This window comes from Dicentrarchus labrax, unplaced genomic scaffold, assembly GCF_905237075.1.
Source record: "Dicentrarchus labrax unplaced genomic scaffold, dlabrax2021, whole genome shotgun sequence".
Lineage (NCBI taxonomy): Eukaryota > Metazoa > Chordata > Actinopteri > Moronidae > Dicentrarchus > Dicentrarchus labrax.
This window is the reverse complement of record NW_026136701.1, coordinates 10,194,162-10,212,339: the sequence shown is the minus strand read 5'-3', so window position 1 is coordinate 10,212,339 and position 18,178 is coordinate 10,194,162. Positions and strand designations below refer to the sequence as shown.

Here is an 18,178-nt window from a genome sequence, read left to right as displayed (position 1 = left end):
GCAATTTAACAGTAAGTATATTTTTGAAATGTGCATCTTCAGTATGGTGAACCAACTAATACTTGCAAAAAAACCCCACCTTTGATAATATTTAAAAAAGTTTTAATCCAACAATTTATTAAAGACTTCCAAATGCTGCTAAACAAATATGAACTACCTAATCCCAGCACTGCTCTTACATGTATCAGTACAGTATGCCACAGTACACATCATACACAGTATTGATTTCACAACTAAAATAAATTGACTTTCCTCCACTAGCAGGTCAACACATAGCTCTGTGTAAAGTAGGTCAATGTAAGTATGGAAAATTTAAGGCCATTAAACCTACAGGTAAAGTAAAGCAACCAAAGAGCCTCGTCGTCACAACACATAACTCAAACTGACCTGCTTTCCTGTTCAAACAACCTCAAACCTTCCTTCACGAACCTCAAGCTGGAATTCAGCCACATACCTTTATACTGAAAAACGACACTGTCAACTTGAGTTTTAAAAATAAAGATGTAAAGAAAGATTTCCAGAATATTCCATTTAATTAGGTTATTATTTGTGTTAACATAACATGAAAAAATTTAAAAGTAGAATAACTTCTTTGATCCATTGCCTTTAAACAAACTGGCACTAAAACAGGATAAAAACCTCATCTGTACATAATTTTCAGGATTTTTTTAAAAACTGAAACATTACTGCTACTGACAACAATATGTGCTTTGATGCTGTTCATTTAATTCTCATTAAACCTTTGTACAGTATTGAATTCATTCAGCCAACAGGAAAATGGTTTCAGACTTGTTTTCTCACATTGTGAACAAGGGTGGAAAATGTCTGAAGTTAAGAAATGTGGCCTCTTTGTAATTTTTTTTACTTGGTTGAAATATATTTAATATGTGGAACATATCCAGGCATATGTGTAACACCATTAAAGTGAAAAACTGATGTTTGTAAATGTTTTCATATAAAGACAAAACCACATGGCGGTCCGTATTATATTGTTATTAAGCAAGAACTATACTTTGCCATATACAATCATACATATATGTTTAGCCAAAATTTTGAGTTTTAAGTTTGACAATGAAATAAGTTGATTAAGTTTCTCTTAATTAACAAGTTGAAGTTGAGGAAAAAGTGCCTGTGAAGTGGTTTTCCTGGCCAAGCAGCATGTCTTTAAATAACTCATGGTTAGGGCTTCATAACAGGACCAGACTGAGTGAAGAGAACCTGCAACTGCTTGAGATCACTACAGTGACTGTAAACTCAGAAAGCAACTAAGAGGGATACTGCCCTCTGTTGGACAGAATATAAACTGCATATTTTTCTCCAGATGTAGATATAATTAACCAAATTTGGACATTAATTTCATTTATTGAAATAAATCTGCAACAATTATGTCAATATATTAACACTGCAGCAGAAAGGGCTCAATTACAGGCCACAATCACATGACCTTCTGTCACTTAAAAATAAAGCTACTCTAGCTTTAAGTGCACAGGAATTATTGTACTGAGACACTTGTGGAAAAATACAAACTAGTTTGTTAAAATCTTGATTTGATGCTTTAAAAAAAAAAAAAAAAAAAGGGATCATTAACTCAGATTACTTCAATTGGCAAGTATCTTGAACTTTTCACCACAATAGCGTTTCGATTACTCACAAAATATAGACCAGTGACTTGAGAATACTTTATCACTAACGAATAGGTACACCATGCATTTACACATCTGTGTGCTGTCACATTGCTTCTATACTTTGACTACAACTGACAAATTACTAACCAGAAAAACAAACGTTGGAAGCAAGCTTGTGTCACACTCGAAGGCCGTTCAATGTGGCAGCCTCAAATGTCAATTAATTATGATAAGGGGGGGGGACAGTTTGCATTTACTATACAAAAAGCACAGGACATCCACTCATCTTAATACCCAAATTTATTTCAAAACATCTGAACAAGTGAGATGTTGGCCATTCCAAGTGAAACCGATGATGCCTTGTGCTCCACAGCGTTGGATTTACACCTCACAGCTTCAGCGGGCACTACGGAGAAGAAATCAGTCACACGCCATCTCAAAACCAGATTCAACTCAACATAAAATAAAATGTTTAATGGCTTAGTAACAGGATACTAGCAGAGAAGAGAAAACTACCATGAAGTAGTATAATAATATTGCGAAGCAACGACAGTGATTCTATGTCCTGGTTATTGTGACCAAATATTGCCACTTGTCCTGCATTTGTCTGGTGCCCCAAGAGAAAATAAGTCCATGGTGTAAGAATTGAATGCAGTCCTGATGACCAGCAGGGAACCACAGAGCTGGCTGAAATTCACAAGAGTTCAACTGTCACTGAAGTTTACTTTCAGAAACTGTTTTGTTTCAAAGTGGGCCATGATAGATTAGATGCATCACTGTAATTAAACTTTACATGTCAACATACAGTCTAATGTGTTTGAGCTGCATTATGTCCCACTGCACTAAGATGTCATCAGGGCAGAGAAAAAAAAACCCAAAAGAACCTGACTCACCGAGAAATATCAACCCCGTTATTAAACACATTACAAAATGCTGTGCAATAAGCCTACCTTTCAGAAGTAGAGCTCATGGTTTTTAGCCACTGCCAACAATTTTTATATTTATGACTATGGTAATTTTTGAGCCCACAGATTGTGATGTTTTAGTAGTCAGTTACACTGAAAGGTTTTATATTATCCTTATTATTAAGATGACATTTACAGAGAACAGGACACCTTTCAATACGATGTAACAAAACACTGATTTCAGTCTCAAACTAGACTTTTATAATACACTGATTCATTCTTTTGCAAAGCACTATTGCCAACTGAGATTCAACTAATTACCAATTCATCTATTTCTTATTTGTATAGTGTTTAATCTAATAAATGAATGAGTGCCCAAACCAATGTCTTCAGATTACTGTTAGGCACCTCTAATGCGACAGTTTGGGTGATGCCAACTATCTACTAACTAACTATGCCGGCTCACCTATCGCAGCCTCCTGGCTTCTCTTTCAGACTCCAGAAGTGTCAGCACATCTCCTTCTCTCACTGGGCCCTTCACGTTCCTGATGATGGAGCGGTTGCTGTCGTCCATGAACTCAACACGGACCTGAAAGAACAGCAGACGAAATGACACAATTACAATAAAATACAAGTCAAGTCTTAAACATGTTGACATATCTGACACCAAGTTAGTGGCCAATACGGAGACCACCATGATTTGAAATTTAACCACCAATAAACGTTTCTCACACACACACACACACACACACACACAAGAGTTTTACTGAATGACTGAAGCTAGACTTTTAGTAAAACTTATATCGCAAATACAAAAATGATATTTGTCAAAACATTCATATTTCAGTACATTTCTGGATGTACTGCATATATTTGTATGAGAGGTATCCGGTAAACTTTAACCAACGCTGGGCTCAAAGAGAATCTCTTTTATAGTTCAGTGTAAATGCTAACTCAGACATTAGCCTTCTTATCATACCTGTGTACACTGTCCCTGGGAACCAGTTCTTCCGAGCACCTTGGTGACCTGGAAAATAAGATATAAATTAGACTGACGCCACACACTTTTTAAAGTTAACATCGTGTTTACCCTACGAACTACATGCCCAGAACAAGAGGCTAATAGTGAGCTAGCTAGTAGACAGTAGCATGGACGGGCCTCCATGATGGACGCACGAGAGAAGACGTGCCGGACACTAAACAGTACATAAAAGTAAATTTAGCTAAAATGTTTTGAGACCGTGTGATACATTAGTTGTTACTGTAGCTGTATATCCCCCCGGGTATGATTATTTTTGACTATATTAGATGTTTTCTTACTCTTGCGAGCTTAATCGGCTGCACGCGGCTGGCGTCCATGTTGTCAGGTTAGACCGGAAAGGAAGTCACGTGGGGCACGGCGGGGATATATGGCAACTGTAATTCTTAATCTTTTTCAAATTTAACAATTTTATTTTAACTGTGGTTAGATTATAAACACATACACCGAAATAAACTCATAAGATAAAACCAATTTCATTTTTTAAATTGAAATTTTAATTTTAGATTCCCACTTCCTTTTCCGCCAAATGGCCAATACCATTCCAACAAAGCTTCATGGGTGGAAACCAGGGCCGTACCATTAGTTAAACTCGTGTAATCCTTTTTACCATATCACTTATTTTAACTTTACAACGTGTGAATAATAGATGATCATAATAAATAATAAATATAAAAAAAAAGTGTATATTTTCAGGCGGGTGTTTGTTACTTTCTGTTTTATAATAGATTATTCAATATAAGTATTTTCCACTTATTGATTGGGATCTCTGTAACATACAGACATCTATCCAAGATAACCTACTTAAGACCACACAACGTAAATTAAATGACATGACATTAGGCTATACTGTGTTAAATCTGAGCATATTGGCTTGTGAATCACAGTGATTGATGAGACATATTTTAAATATAAAAAACATGTATTTTAAAAAAAAAATCATATTTACAGTTCATATTTTACTCTAATTTAGATTTTTTAACACACTTAGACACTTTTTAACGGAGCCATAATTTGGTCCATACACTCAGTTTTTGTATTCAGTATTACATAATACCTATTATTACTATATTTTGAAATGGACAAACAAATTATGCTATAGCTGGGACTAGCCAGTGTAATCTACCTGTAGCATTATTATGAACTTCCTGTGCGAAAGTTCTCCATAGCCTTGATAGCAATGCAATACTGTCATCACACTACTCAGTCCGCCTTTCCGCCTCTCTCAGAACTCAAAGCCTTAAATCACAAGACTAATCCTTGTGAACAGTATTTTTAACTTGCCTTTGGACAGAAAGGACAGCAATAGGATTAGAGAATCAGTAAAGAGGCTGAATCCCTAACTCATGCAGTTGATCTTCTTGCATGCTGAGAGACAAGCGCGGTAGCTCTTTTTTCATGTTTATTTCAACCTGATAATGAGTTTTAGAGGACAACATTCAGTCTGAATGGAGATCTTGTGGAATACTGTTGTTACTGCTTTTTATTGACTTGATCTGAACTTGGCACAAAACTTTTTTGTTCGTTTGTCTTCTAAGGAGCTGTCACAATGGAGACTATGAAGCCCAGATTGAAAGTGCTGAAAAAGCGTCGCTCCAGTCTTTTTGCAACCATAAAACGGGAAGTGAGTTTTTCGCAAAGCACTGAAGAACAGGAATGTGAATTCCCCTTTTCACAGGACAGCTCTGTGAAACCGTGGACATCCATGGACAACCTTGATACTTCTGATGACGTTTTGACTGAAAATAATAATCAGACCAACGAGGCACGAAAACCAAGGCAATCAAACATTGTCAATCTCAACGTGGGTGGAAAGGTGTTTCACATCCCAAAGCATTTAGTCCTCCAACACCCAAAAACCAGGATTGGAGTCCTTGCCCTCTGTAATGATCCGGTCAAGCGTCTGACGCTCTGTGATGATTACAATGTTCAGAACAACGAGTTCTTTTTTGACAGGGATCCCATGTTTTTCCACTACATCTTCCACTTTTACTGCAGTAAGGTCCTGTGGGTGATGGATAGTCTCTGCTCTGTCAACTTTGAGGAGGAAATGTCATTCTGGGGCTTGAAACTGAAGGACACTCCAAGGTGTGCTGTAGATATTAGTATCAAAGTCTAGCTTGGTTTGTTGGTGTTTGTGTATTTCAAGCTTGATTGTGAAAAATAGCTCTTGTAGAGATAGACAATAAATTTCTTCTTCTTCTTCTTCTTCTTCTTCTTCTTCTTCTTCTTCTTCTCAGGTGCTGCCGCATTCTGTTTGAGGAGAAAGTCGATGACATCAGAGACCAACTGAAGGTCAACCAGGAGCTGATCGATGAGATTAGGCCTCACGAAGATGATGAAGGATACAAGTCCATGTTTCTTGGAGGTTTACGGAAGATCCTCTGGGACTTGATGGAGAATCCTTACTCCTCACTGTCCGCCAAAGCTTTTGCTGTGTTTTCCAGTCTCTTTGTGCTTATCTCTATTGTTGCCATGACAATGAATACAGTAAAGGAACTCAGGCAGTACAAACTTGCTGGCAGAACCTATATGGAGTGGGTAGAGATTGCTTCCATCCTTTTCTTCACCATGGAGTACTTTTTACGGTTATTAACAACATCCAACATCAAACATTTTGTGAAGAGTGCCCTCAATTTTGTTGATGTGGTGGCTGTTATGCCCTACTTCGTCCAGATCCTTTTTGAGGCATTTGTTATGGATTCAGAAGACGTCGGTGCAAAGGAAGATTTGAAGACCATGGCGAGGGTCAGTAAAGTCAGCAAGGTGCTCAAGGTCGTCAAGCTGATGCGCATCTTCCGTATCTTGAAGCTTGCCCGTCACTCCACAGGCATGAGGGCGTTTGGTTTCACCATCCGACAGTGCTCTGAGCAGGTATGGAGGACTATCAAACAAGGCAAATCTAACAGAAACATCTTTAACTGAGGGGACATGGCATGCGCAAATGAAACAATACAGCTCACATAAGTTAAAGCGGCTATAGCCAGTATGTTAACAATGGATCACAATATTGTTGGTGAACATAGTGGAGCTTTAAGCAGCTAAGAAGGCAGATATTTCCCTCAGGGAGTGAATATCAGGCGACATTTGTCAGGAAGTCAAAAACATGACTCCAATGTTGTCCAATCCACAGTTTGCTAACGTTATGAAGTGATAAAATTAGAATATTCTGTTTTATGCTTGTTTTCCCTTCACTCTGAGGGGGTAGCTCAAGACCTAGACATAGAAAGAAAAGCAGCATGGAAGAGATTATGACAAGTTTCATGTGGCCACCCAGACATCACATTCTTGTCGTAGTTAAGCTGAGGGCATAAACAGTCATTTAACAACACATTCAATTTCATTCAACATACTACTGTGCTGCAACCTGTTGAGAGACAGATCTGACAATGACACAAGGTTCTGTACTGATAAAACGCTCAGTGTGTCTTGGCATCCCTTCCATACTGGGGCCATTCATGTTCTAAAGCTGTTTGTACATTTTGTGATATAATATGAAGGTAAACAAGGTGAGTCATTATAAAGCTAATGATTGGTGGTGGATTTATCAGTATACTTATTTCCAAATATGAATAGCCACTGCTGTTGACATGTACTCCTCTGTCATTATTTAGGTGTGCTGTCTGTTTCTGTTCATTGCCATGGGCATCTTCACCTTCTCTGCTCTGATGCACTCTGTGGAGGTGGATCAGCCAGGGACACCATTCAGCAGTATACCAGATGCCTGGTGGTGGGCTGCGGTGAGTGGGATACTTTAAAATCCAATTCAGTAAAATTTCTGGTTCTGGATTTTTGCAGTTTGGGCTCTATTTTTATTACAAATCATCAGTGCTCTTTAGTCTTCTGTAGGCTGCGCCTTTTTTGGAGACTTTTCCATGACTTTAGCTGGATACAAATTGTGTAAAGTTAGTTAAGTTTTTCCCATTGTCCCCCATTTTTCTTGACCTTGATGGAAACATCATTTATCAAGCAAAAATGGGATCAAGATGTGATGGATAATCAATTACATTAATTTAGAAGGTCAAACCAAAGTGCAACTTGTACTAGGCTACATATTCATATGTCACCAGGTAACACCTGAATTGTCAGTATTAATAATGGAAGGAGGATTGGTGCACAGCATTTAGAGGATTCGATCGGCTCTTATGGCTGTCTTTTAGATACTTCCAGATCAGGTAACTCGGTTATGTAGCATCCTAAGCTGTTCCTCTTGGCTGTGCTGAAGAGATTCAGGTGGAGCTCAAGGGGTGTCAGTATGACTAAGTAGAGTGGTGCATTTCAGTTGTCAAGGATTAGGCCTGCTGGGATTTGTGCTTCCTGGATATAGTCAGACCAAGACAAAAGTGCACAGTGCAAGGCGTCATGTTCTGTGCTATATTTGTGGCTCTACCAAGCAATGAATTCATATTTAAAGGTCCAGTGTGTAACATTTAGGAGGATCTATTGGCAGAAATGGAATATAATATTTATAGATTGTTTTCATTAATGATGATCACCTGAATATAAGAATTGTTATGTAATTGAAGAGGCCATGGGTCACCTTACATGCAGTCTGCCATGTTGAACCAACATTAGTTTCAAGGCTACCATGGATTCTCCTACACACTTTCCAGCTCGTTCTCATTCCCAGGTTGTCAAATACAAACGTGAGTGGTGTTCAGTTAGATGCAATCTAAACCTTCACCACCACTAAATCCTGCGCACTGGTACTTTAAGTGAATAAATGACAAGTTTGATATAAATCGCTTAAGCAGGAAAATTGAGACGCATCTTTAACTTTAATAATGGACATTTGATTGTTGTGCGAGCAACTGTTATCCAACATAGATGTGTCAGTATGGACCATAATAATTATGTTGGTCTCAACAGCTGTGGAGAACTTTCTGGTGAGGACCACCTGTGTTTAAGCACCAACCGGTGCTTTGCTTTCTGACAAACTGAATTTTTCTCTTAACTATATGAATATAAGGTGTTATCTCCTCCCAAACTAATTATGTTAAGGGTAACACACTGTGTGCTCACTCTTAATCATTAATGCACCAATAACAATATAACATGTTAATAAGTGTTCTTTAGAGGTGCTGGTATGTGGATTTTTTAACATTTTGGACATAGCCAGGTTAGCTTTTTCCCCTTGTTTCCAGCCTTTATACTAAGCTAAGCTAACAGCATGCTGGCTCTAGCTTTGACACTTAACAGACAGACAAGAGAGAGGTATTGATCATCGTCAACTCTTGGAAAGAAAGTGAATAAGCAAATTTCCCAAAATGTCAGACTATTCCTAAAGTGGTAATGACGAGTAGACAACATATGGGAGTCCTGTAATAGTTTCATAGTAATATGGAATTTAGAGCAAAAAACGCATTCTCACAAAGAAATTGTGTGAGATAGTTACCTTTTGAATTCTAGTTGACAGAATTGTGTCATACACTTTTTGCAATTGAATATGTAATTATGGAGCAATGTGGTGCAGTATATTTAGCTACCTAGATATTTGATCTAGTAGGCAGTCTGTAGGAATAAATGTTAAAAGGTTTCAACACTACGGATTCTGTTTCTACTCGTAGTTTAATTTTACATAGCAGACTATGGTAAGAAATAAGATGAAGGTTGTTCAGGTGTTTTTCAGCACAAGAGTAACAGCCTCAAATTTTACTTTCTTTGTTTTACTGTACTAGAGTTCCTGTACGTCATCTGCCTGGTTCTCTGTATTCCCTTGCACTCTTATTTAGAGACATTTGTTTTTTATTTATCTGGTGGCAGCTGTTAACTTATATGTGTCTAATCCCCCCTAATGCCGTGTAATGCGTCTCATTTGTGGCCAGACAGTGATTGCATTCGAGAGATGGGAAGTGTTGCAATGCATTCCTGGAGGTTTATTTGATCCTGTTCCTTTTTAACAGGATCAAATAAACTGATGAAAAAACATTTTAATTATTGGACTCTCAAGAAGCCATAGACAAGGGGTATTTTGGGGCAGGGTGAAAAGCACCATGAGAATGAGGCCGCCCTCTTTGGAAAAAAATAAGGGAAATCCCCAAATTTTCCTTCCTCACCATGCTCTAAATTTCTTAAAAGTGCAAAACATCCAAAAACAAGTGTGGGGTGCCCTTTCCTACAGATCCTTCCTGTAAGATGACTCATGTAACTCTTTTCATCCTACAGGTGAGCATATCTACTGTTGGCTATGGCGATGTCGTCCCTATCTCCTATCTTGGCCGTTGTGTGGCATTTGGCTGCATCTCTTTTGGCATCATCCTCAATGGCATGCCCATCTCCATTCTGTTCAACAAGTTTTCCGACTACTACGCCAAACTGAAGGAACAGGAATACAGAGTTTCAAACACAGAGCGCACCTTCCAGCTCAAGAAACGTCTGAGGCGCAAATTTGACAGCTGCTTCTCACCCCAGCCAGATGACTTTGAAGATGAGATACACTATCGGCCCAGCGTGAGGCAAACTATCCGTGAGAGCGAGGATTGAGCAAAGCTGCCAACTTGTGACCTCGCTAACCCTAAATGGCCTTATCACCCATGGGTCGAGAAACTGTAGGACCCCATCTGCCTCCAATTCTGAGCCTATGTGATTTAAGATAAACAATCTATGGAGGGAAAATGGAGGCAGCAGCAAGTTGAGATAAGCTTTAAGCCTCAGCTTTACAGTAGGTGATGTTTGCATGCTACGGCTGATGACTCTTCAGTCAAATGGACAAGATGCTCCCACAGCTCGTTATCTGTTTCTATTAATAGCACCCGGCTGCAGGTAATTCTGATTAAACTGAAATAGAAGTTTGACACAAGGAGGTCAAGTAGTAACATTATAAATTAAACAATGTTACACTCTAATCACTTTAAAGGGAGCTTGATGCATGTGAGGAACTGTTTCCTGCTAGTGCTATTAATAAACTGTTTAACTTTACATTCTTGATAATCCGCACAAAAGAGAGTATAACTTCCATTTCAGTCGTGTTTTTGGCTGTGGTCATTGTCTTCCACTTTTTTAGGGTAAGGTAATACAACTGTACAATAAGCAATGAAAACTTCTTGGATTTATGTGCAACATCATCAATTCAGAGCCCCTCCGTGTGCCATGCTTCAAGTGTCAGGAAAGTGGTATTCTTGTCCGAAAGCACACTCTAGTCACTCGACATGCTCTTGACTGTACCTAAGTGGGAGGAGAGACACAGCGCATGGTGTGTTAGTAGCGATCAAGAGCATGAGTGTAATTTTGTTGTCAAGGATTATCGGGATTTGTGCTTGCGCCTCCTGCTTGGTCAGACAAGGGCAAAGTCAATCATGATCTGTGCTATTTTGGTGGCACAGAGGATCTAATCAGGTGCACACAATCAGGTCCTACTTACTTTCTTACAAACTATTTTCATGGGTGATATATGAACAATTTTATTCTCATATACTGTAGACCTGTACCTCAAATAGTTACACTGAGACACACCATTTTTCATTCTCACTAGTTACACATCCAACATTTCAGTATTTGGTCCCCGCAGGGAGTGAGAATTGACCTCCATGTTCTTGGCCTGTAGATGTCAGGATAAAGCATGGCCCAGGCCTGTAGTCAAACTGCCCTTGCACTGTGTTGTTGGCTGTGTTAAGCTCTTCGGATAAGATCATTAAACCAATTCCTGTTCTGGGCAACAGCTCTCTAAAGACCAGAGAGTTATTGTAAGCAAACGTATTATCTCCTCCCAAACAAATCTAAGGTAGGAGTATTGGCTACTCACTATAGGCAATGAATAAGGCAACTCTTTTCTCAGATCTGCCCAGGACTGTTCAGTGCACAGGTTTTAAACAAAAAGGAGGGATTTTAAAGGAAAGGAAAATTAGATATTGAATTGGTTGTAATCAATGCCAGCCCTCACACCCTCTGTCCAATTGTAATGATAATGTGTTGTGCTTCTGGTCATGACAAACCTCTGTTAAAAAAACACATATCTCTACAATGTATTAGACTTGATGTTATCTGTCTCTCTCTCTCTCTCTCTATATATATATATATGTATATATTGGGGGTCTTTTTGCCTTTATTGGCTAGGAGAGCGGAAGATTGACAGGAAAGAGAGAGTGGATGACACACAGCAAAGGGCCACGGGTCGAACTCGAACCCATGGTCGTTGCAGCAAGGACTGGTACATTGGGGGCCAGCTCTACCAGGTGAGCTACCAGGGTGCCCCTTACTGACTTCACCTATGAAACATAATCAGTGACAGTATTGTATGTTATATTGTATGTGATCAGGGGAGAATCGCTGGTATAACATTATTAACGCTTCCTTCTTAATACTTGTTGAAGAATAAGAATTTGCTCAATAGTGACATTAATTGATACATTTTATTGTTTTATCTGTTTACATTTAATTGATTGAGTCACTGGGTAAAATATTTTTAGCAATTTTACAGCTCTTTTGCATGGATGTGTGTAACTGTATGAATGTGATTGCATTGGTAAAAGAAAGTGCACACAAAAAGTTACAAAGATGGACACTTTATGATATATATTTAATTTGACAGGCATTTCTAGTTGTTGAATATTATTGTATTCCTCTTTCCAGAGATGAAAGTATATCTATTACTCAATGACTGTAAAAGAGATTTGCCATGTACAAATACTGTAAAATGTGTATTTATTTTTCTTTCTTGTGCATAAAAACAAAACAAACCTGTAAAATAAACAAATGCAACACAGGTTGGAAATCATGTAAAACACTGATTTTAATTAAACATTAAAATATATACTTGATCTTAATATCCCTAATATTACTCTTATATGGTTCACATTTCCTTTCAATACAAGAATCTTGATGTCTATGTGTATTAACAGACACTTGTATCATTTATCTGAGGGACTATGCTGCCTGTTTAGTAGTATTACAGGATAAGGTAATGGGAGGGATGCCAGTGCTTTAACAGTGCTGTCAGCATCAGTACTGAAAGATTCTGGCAGCCATGACTCAGCCAGGACCTAATGGACAGGAATAGATGCAGTCTAGAGGGTCATCAGGGACAGATCAGTACACGCATACAATGTTGGAGAGCAGATAAAACCCATCAACTTGACTAAAATGACTGCATATAAAACTATATTTGATAGATAATCTTTCACTCAGACCTATATACAGGTTGTTGAAGTGACTTCATACAGGTGTAGTGAAACATATACTTTCACCAGAAATAGTGTAAATACCACATGTACAGGATACACTGACACATAACTTTGAATGACCATAAATCACTAATTTTAAAGGTGCTTGAAGAGCGTAACATTCAGGAGGATCTGTTAGCAGAAATGGAATACAATATTCAGACAGTGCGGGTCACCTTCCGTGGAGGCCGCCATGTTGAACAGCCATGTTTCTACAGTAGAAATGGACGGACAAATCAAACACTAGGCCGTTTCACATTTTACGCATTTTTCGCTGCCATTACAGTTTCCCCCTGTTGTACTAAGTGGATTGAAAATAATAATGAACAGCACCAGCTTTAAAAGTGTGTAGATTAGTGGCATCTAGCGGTGTAGCTGCAGATTGTAGCTCTCCCTTTCCTTTATGTGAGATAATGATCACAGTGTACTTCCTACAAACTGGACCTTTAACATCTTCTACAAGTATAAGAATAAGTGAGTAAAAAATAATAAACAATTATTACTGGTGTTTTTAATTTGATATCCTACTAGGAAATGAAAATTGCTGCACAGCAGTTGAGAGTAGTAAACCAATATTAAGATATTTCCAATAGAGGTTAAAATACCAAGCATAGCCAGAAGTATATTCAAGTGCCACCTTTCATATTTTTCATCAGGGCTGGAAATATGAAAGTCATCACTGGTGTGACCTGCAACTACAGTATGTCCTCGGGTGACCATGTGTGTGAATAGGTGCGTCAATATCCTTGACATTTTTTTGCTAGTCGCACTCTGTTCCTATTAGCTGCCATCCCTCAACATGTGTCAAGGTGTAGAAGCAATTCACATTCAAGGGAAATAGTTCACATGATTTATGGTGTTTTGCCAATTTCCAAACAAACAAATACTGGTTTATTAATTAATTAATACTGGGTTTAGAGGAGTAAAACAATTTAAGAACCCTAACAATAGAGGTGTAAAAACACAGGGTTTATTGGCATCTGCACTGCTCAAAATCCATCTCAGTTTCCCTGTTAACTTACATTTTTCTTAAAAAAGGACACAACTCAGGCCTCTGTTGAGTTCAGAAGAGCTTTATGATGTTTTGTGAGTCTCAATGGCTAAAGCAATTCATAACATTTCTTGCTTAACACCACTAATGTTTTTATGATTGAGCTGTGGATTACTGTCGGACCAGGTTTTTATCTAAATGAGAGTTTCAGCCTTGAGGAGACTTCGCATCACTCTCATGCTGAGCTCTAGATCAGGACATGCTTTTCTTTCACCAAGGCTAAATACATATTTGGAAGAATCTGTGGCCTCAGCATTTTTGAAAACACCTCTACGGGTAACACAGAGCGACTATATAAACCCCCTCACGTTCACCTCAAGTCACCGCACATCCTCATTAGTTTCCACACGCCCCGAACCTCACCTCCCAACTATTCATCCGTTCGGTTCCTTTCTCCACTGACCCACGAGGAGCAGTAAGACATCATACAATGGCTGCTGCTAAGTGTTTGGTGTCTCTGATGGTGGTGCTGCTGGTTGCAGTGTGTGTTACTCATGCCCAGGAGAGGATTAAGATGTGTGGGAGAGAGTTGATACGTCTGGCCGTCTCATCATGTGGTAACTCTCGGCTAAGGAGAAGCATCCTGGACGTAGAACATCAGTACACTTCTCACTGTAAGTACTTTATGTTAGTGCATTGATAGAGGCATTGCTTACTTGAACTTCAGTATTGTGGATAGATATTAGAGATAGTTTACATTTAAACGTTTGAGAGGTCTTGATGAACTTTGTGACCCCTGATACAGGATGATATATATTTATTTTAGAATTTATATATTTCATTGAGTTATCTCCGTAATGGTACAATCTATTTCTTCCTTTTTGAAGTTTCGAACTTTTTGTTCTCAAAAACTACAAAATTTCAGGGTTCTCTCTAAATCCCCAATGTCTATCCACCTCCTCTACATAGGGGACCAGGACGCCTCCACAGAGGAGCACCAGTCTATGGAGGCAGAGTCTCACGGGGAAAAGGATGTGTTCTTCTTGGCTCCTCACTGGTACCGTGTGTCCTCTCGGATTAGACGAGCTGCTGGAAAAATATCTGATATTTGCTGTGAGAAAGGATGCAGCATGAAAGAGTTGATCCAGTTTTGCTAGATGTAGCTCCCTACTTGTCATATGATAAAATATTGTCTTAAAATGTTTTGATCTGTGCTGCAAGGTTGTTTACCAAGTTGCCTAATCCTTGAGAACAATGATTTTGCTATATTTCCAATGATGTAGCATTCTGGCAAACACCACACGTAGGTAATTTAGATACTTGATCATATTTAATAAATTATTTACTTTGCCCTACTGCAGATCAAAAAATAAGATCACAATGTACACAGGTTTTATTTTATATTAATATAATTTATTTTCTCTGCATCATTGTAGAAAAAGTTTATTTGAAACCCTCAGAGTGCACTGTAATAAAGCTTTTGATGATTATTTATGAAGGATTATTTGTTGTGTTATTTGTTATCTCAGACTTTAGAAAGCTCCCTCCAGAGCCACAGAAGAAATTACGAAACTGTTTCCACAGGTTGAGTAATGCTACCCATGACAAGTAAACTGAACAGCATGTGTAAAGTTGGTGGAATGCTCCTTTAATGATTTCAGTAACTACTTGTGTTAAACATTTTAAAGTCAGCCTTTTCTTTGGCTGCATGGTTAGAGATGAGACTGTTTTTCAAGAGATGACTGGCCTAAATGGCTGCATAATTAAGTAAAACAAACCAGTGCAGAACAATGTAACGTGGACAGATTTGAGCTGAAGATTTGTTGAAAAAATCTGTGCTCACATCACTGATCAGAAGAATTACAGAAGAAGAATTTTCTTAAACAATTTCTCTGTACTATACTGCAAACATTTAAAATGGGACATTTCTATCCCATATTGGATAAATTAAGGGTCTTGGCGTAAGTACGGCAGTAAGAACTATACTAAGTACTACTAAGTACTGTAATTCATATGTCATCAGTGAGAGGACTAGTGTGCATCTAGCAGTATAGTTGCAGATCTCTCTCGCTTCACCCTCCCCTTCCAAGCATGGAGGAAAAACTACAGTTGCTGCAAACCAGTGTTTTATTTGTCCGTTCTGGGCTACTGTAGAAACATGGTGGTTTAACATAGTGGCCTCCATGGAAGGCATCCTGTGTCATCTGTAGATAAAAGTGACTCATTTTAAGGTAAAAACCACCAACGATTTTTATTTTCCGTGATTATACACTAATTAAAACATAGTTGTGGATATTAAATACAATTTTTGCTCCTCCTAAATGTTACACACTGGACCTTTAATTTCACAGTTTAATTGTAGATTAGATCAATCAACACATCTTGTTTGAATAAACAGCAACACACCAATCAACCTTCAAATCGCAACTATCTTAAAATCAAATGTGTATTTTATTTTCCGTTGTTAATCAGAATAATTAAACCTGCAGAGAAATTAACCTTGAAATTGCAAATGTATCAATTAAACTAGACTGCATTTCAAGTACAGACATACACACACATACTCTACAAGACCCATTCCTGAGTAATGCGACCGTGTGAGTGCACTTTACAACACTGGTGCTCTCTCTGATAGTGCTAAATCGGATTGAGGCCATTGGGCGAGCCATTCAGCTCCATAATAACAGAAATAATCTCTGCAACCCGGCCAGTTTCCCGCACTGAGGAGTGTATAATTCTCTCAACGGATAATCAAATGTGGTGCTGATTATCTGCCACTCTATACTACAGGCTTCACTAAATGACTCTTAATAGCAAATGAAATCAGCCTACAGTGACTGATTGGTTAATTGGTTTTATTTGGGGAGGGATGGATTGGGTTGTAAGTATAATTGTTCTTTGTGTAATTGGTTTAATTTGCTGCGTTATCAGACGAAACACCCGGAGATGAATTTTAAATTTATGTCAAGTTGTTAGCAGATAATTTTTGTTTGGAAGGTTTTTAACTACAGATAGAGAGCACAAGACTCTGATAATGTTTAGAACTGGCTGATCTAGCAAACTGATTCTGGCCCTTAAGTGTCCTTGAGCTTGTTGTAATGATGCATTCGTATAATAGCAATGAGTAAGACAATAAGTAAGCAATTAAAAAATTGATATTATGACATTTAAAGACATTTAAAATGGCAGAAATTAAATTTTGCATTATAAATTCCTGGAAAGAACTTTGTGATTTGGTATTAATTATAGGGTAGAGATAGCGATATACTTTTATTATTCTACATTTCTGAGATAGTCTTTGAGTCTGCTGAACATATAACAACAGACAAACTATATAATATATAAATATAATACAACATATATAAAGGATGACATTTTCAATAACAATTAATTAATATTGTGTTGCGTTTAAAATGTAGAAAGAAGTAAGAAAGTTATTCTGGAAAATAACAACTGTGTATAAAACATGCTCCATATATTTAAACCAAATGAAGTAATTAAAATTATAAGGAAATTACTTCCTTGTAAAATAAAGTGAAACCAAAAATCTAAATCTCAAATATATGAGATTGCAAATATATAACACATGCATGCCCTTTTAAACAGGGTGTATGCAGGAGAGAGCAGGATGTGATTTAATAGTGAGATTTAATGCAGTTCCTTGTATTAACCAGCAGAGAGTGACAGATATCTGGTTTCAAAAGATGTACTCTGCATTGCATCTGACAGTTGCACTTACCTATCACAGTGGACACTGGTGGAGAACTGGTTCATTCTGCCAACAAGGGGTGGTTACCGTTGAATTTCAATGTTACTGTATCACGTTCAGTCAATACAGTTACACATCTCAGCCCTGATGATCACTCTCTCAAAGCTCATTATTGTAAAATGCTCAATCACCTCAAGTGATCCTTTATCTCCTTGTGACAAGAGGAGAAATCTGATCAGAGGACACTTCTAGGCCCCAGCCCATCATTACCCAGTGCCAACATGAGATGACAAACACATGGCTGCATGGGGCCTCTTTAATGGGCTTCTCTTCATGCCTGTTTTGTCAACTGAAGAGCGGCTGAACCGGATATGGAAAATGAAATCAGAGTCTCTCTCTCTCTCTCTCTCTCTCTCTCTCTCTCTCTCTGTCTTTTCTCTCTCTTTGTGTCTAGTTTTAGTGAGCAGAAAAAGCAGCAGGACTGGATAGCACCTTCACTGGATGCCAGCAGAGCAGCTACTCTGCTCACGCACGTGCATGAATACACATGCACAAACACACAGGCACACACACGCGCATGCCAGGAAGGAGAGTGTGTGTGCGTGTGGTGGACTGGTGGGTGTCAATTTGCATGTAAATGAAATGGCTCTCAGTGCTCTTGTTTCCGACAGTAAACGTGTCACAGCTAAAGATGCTATATTTGGTGTGTGTGTGTTTATATATAGTTCATGTGCATACTCCGCATGCGTCC

At 38.3% G+C, this 18,178-nt stretch overlaps 3 protein-coding genes across 3 annotated transcripts; 2 read left to right on the top strand and 1 right to left on the bottom strand.

Moving 5' to 3' along the window:
- Positions 1-1,907: 1,907 nt before the first annotated feature.
- rps28 (ribosomal protein S28) lies at positions 1,908-3,975 on the bottom strand. The gene is made up of 4 exons (XM_051404085.1): positions 3,851-3,975; positions 3,510-3,557; positions 2,997-3,119; positions 1,908-2,031 (listed from the first exon to the last, which is right to left on the bottom strand). The coding sequence occupies exons 1-3, from the start codon at positions 3,887-3,889 to the stop codon at positions 2,997-2,999; spliced, it is 210 nt and encodes a 69-aa protein (XP_051260045.1). The 5' UTR covers positions 3,890-3,975; the 3' UTR covers positions 1,908-2,031.
- An 880-nt stretch (positions 3,976-4,855) lies between these two features.
- On the top strand, positions 4,856-12,331 carry si:rp71-39b20.4 (potassium voltage-gated channel subfamily V member 2). Its single transcript, XM_051409452.1, has 4 exons — positions 4,856-5,657; positions 5,810-6,443; positions 7,184-7,309; positions 9,735-12,331. Exons 1-4 carry the CDS (start codon positions 5,119-5,121, stop codon positions 10,050-10,052), a joined length of 1,617 nt encoding a protein of 538 aa, XP_051265412.1. The 5' UTR covers positions 4,856-5,118; the 3' UTR covers positions 10,053-12,331.
- A 1,877-nt stretch (positions 12,332-14,208) lies between these two features.
- Positions 14,209-14,875, top strand: insl3 (insulin-like 3 (Leydig cell)). Its single transcript, XM_051403514.1, has 2 exons — positions 14,209-14,392; positions 14,688-14,875. Exons 1-2 carry the CDS (start codon positions 14,209-14,211, stop codon positions 14,873-14,875), a joined length of 372 nt encoding a protein of 123 aa, XP_051259474.1.
- The last annotated feature ends 3,303 nt before the right edge of the window (positions 14,876-18,178 follow it).

Excerpts from the sequence above, each read along its gene's own strand:
- rps28 (XM_051404085.1), bottom strand. The coding sequence starts at position 3,889 with ATGGACGCCAGCCGCGTGCAGCCGATTAAGCTCGCAAGA. Across the intron at positions 3,558-3,850 it reads AGCCGATTAAGCTCGCAAGA|GTCACCAAGGTGCTCGGAAG; the intron begins GTAAGAAAACAT and ends CTTATTTTCCAG. Across the intron at positions 3,120-3,509 it reads CCCAGGGACAGTGTACACAG|GTCCGTGTTGAGTTCATGGA; the intron begins GTATGATAAGAA and ends CTGTTCTTTCAG.
- si:rp71-39b20.4 (XM_051409452.1), top strand. The coding sequence starts at position 5,119 with ATGGAGACTATGAAGCCCAGATTGAAAGTGCTGAAAAAGCGTCGCTCC. Across the intron at positions 6,444-7,183 it reads TCCGACAGTGCTCTGAGCAG|GTGTGCTGTCTGTTTCTGTT; the intron begins GTATGGAGGACT and ends GTCATTATTTAG. Across the intron at positions 7,310-9,734 it reads ATGCCTGGTGGTGGGCTGCG|GTGAGCATATCTACTGTTGG; the intron begins GTGAGTGGGATA and ends TTCATCCTACAG.
- insl3 (XM_051403514.1), top strand. The coding sequence starts at position 14,209 with ATGGCTGCTGCTAAGTGTTTGGTGTCTCTGATGGTGGTGCTGCTGGTT. Across the intron at positions 14,393-14,687 it reads ACATCAGTACACTTCTCACT|GGGACCAGGACGCCTCCACA; the intron begins GTAAGTACTTTA and ends TCCTCTACATAG.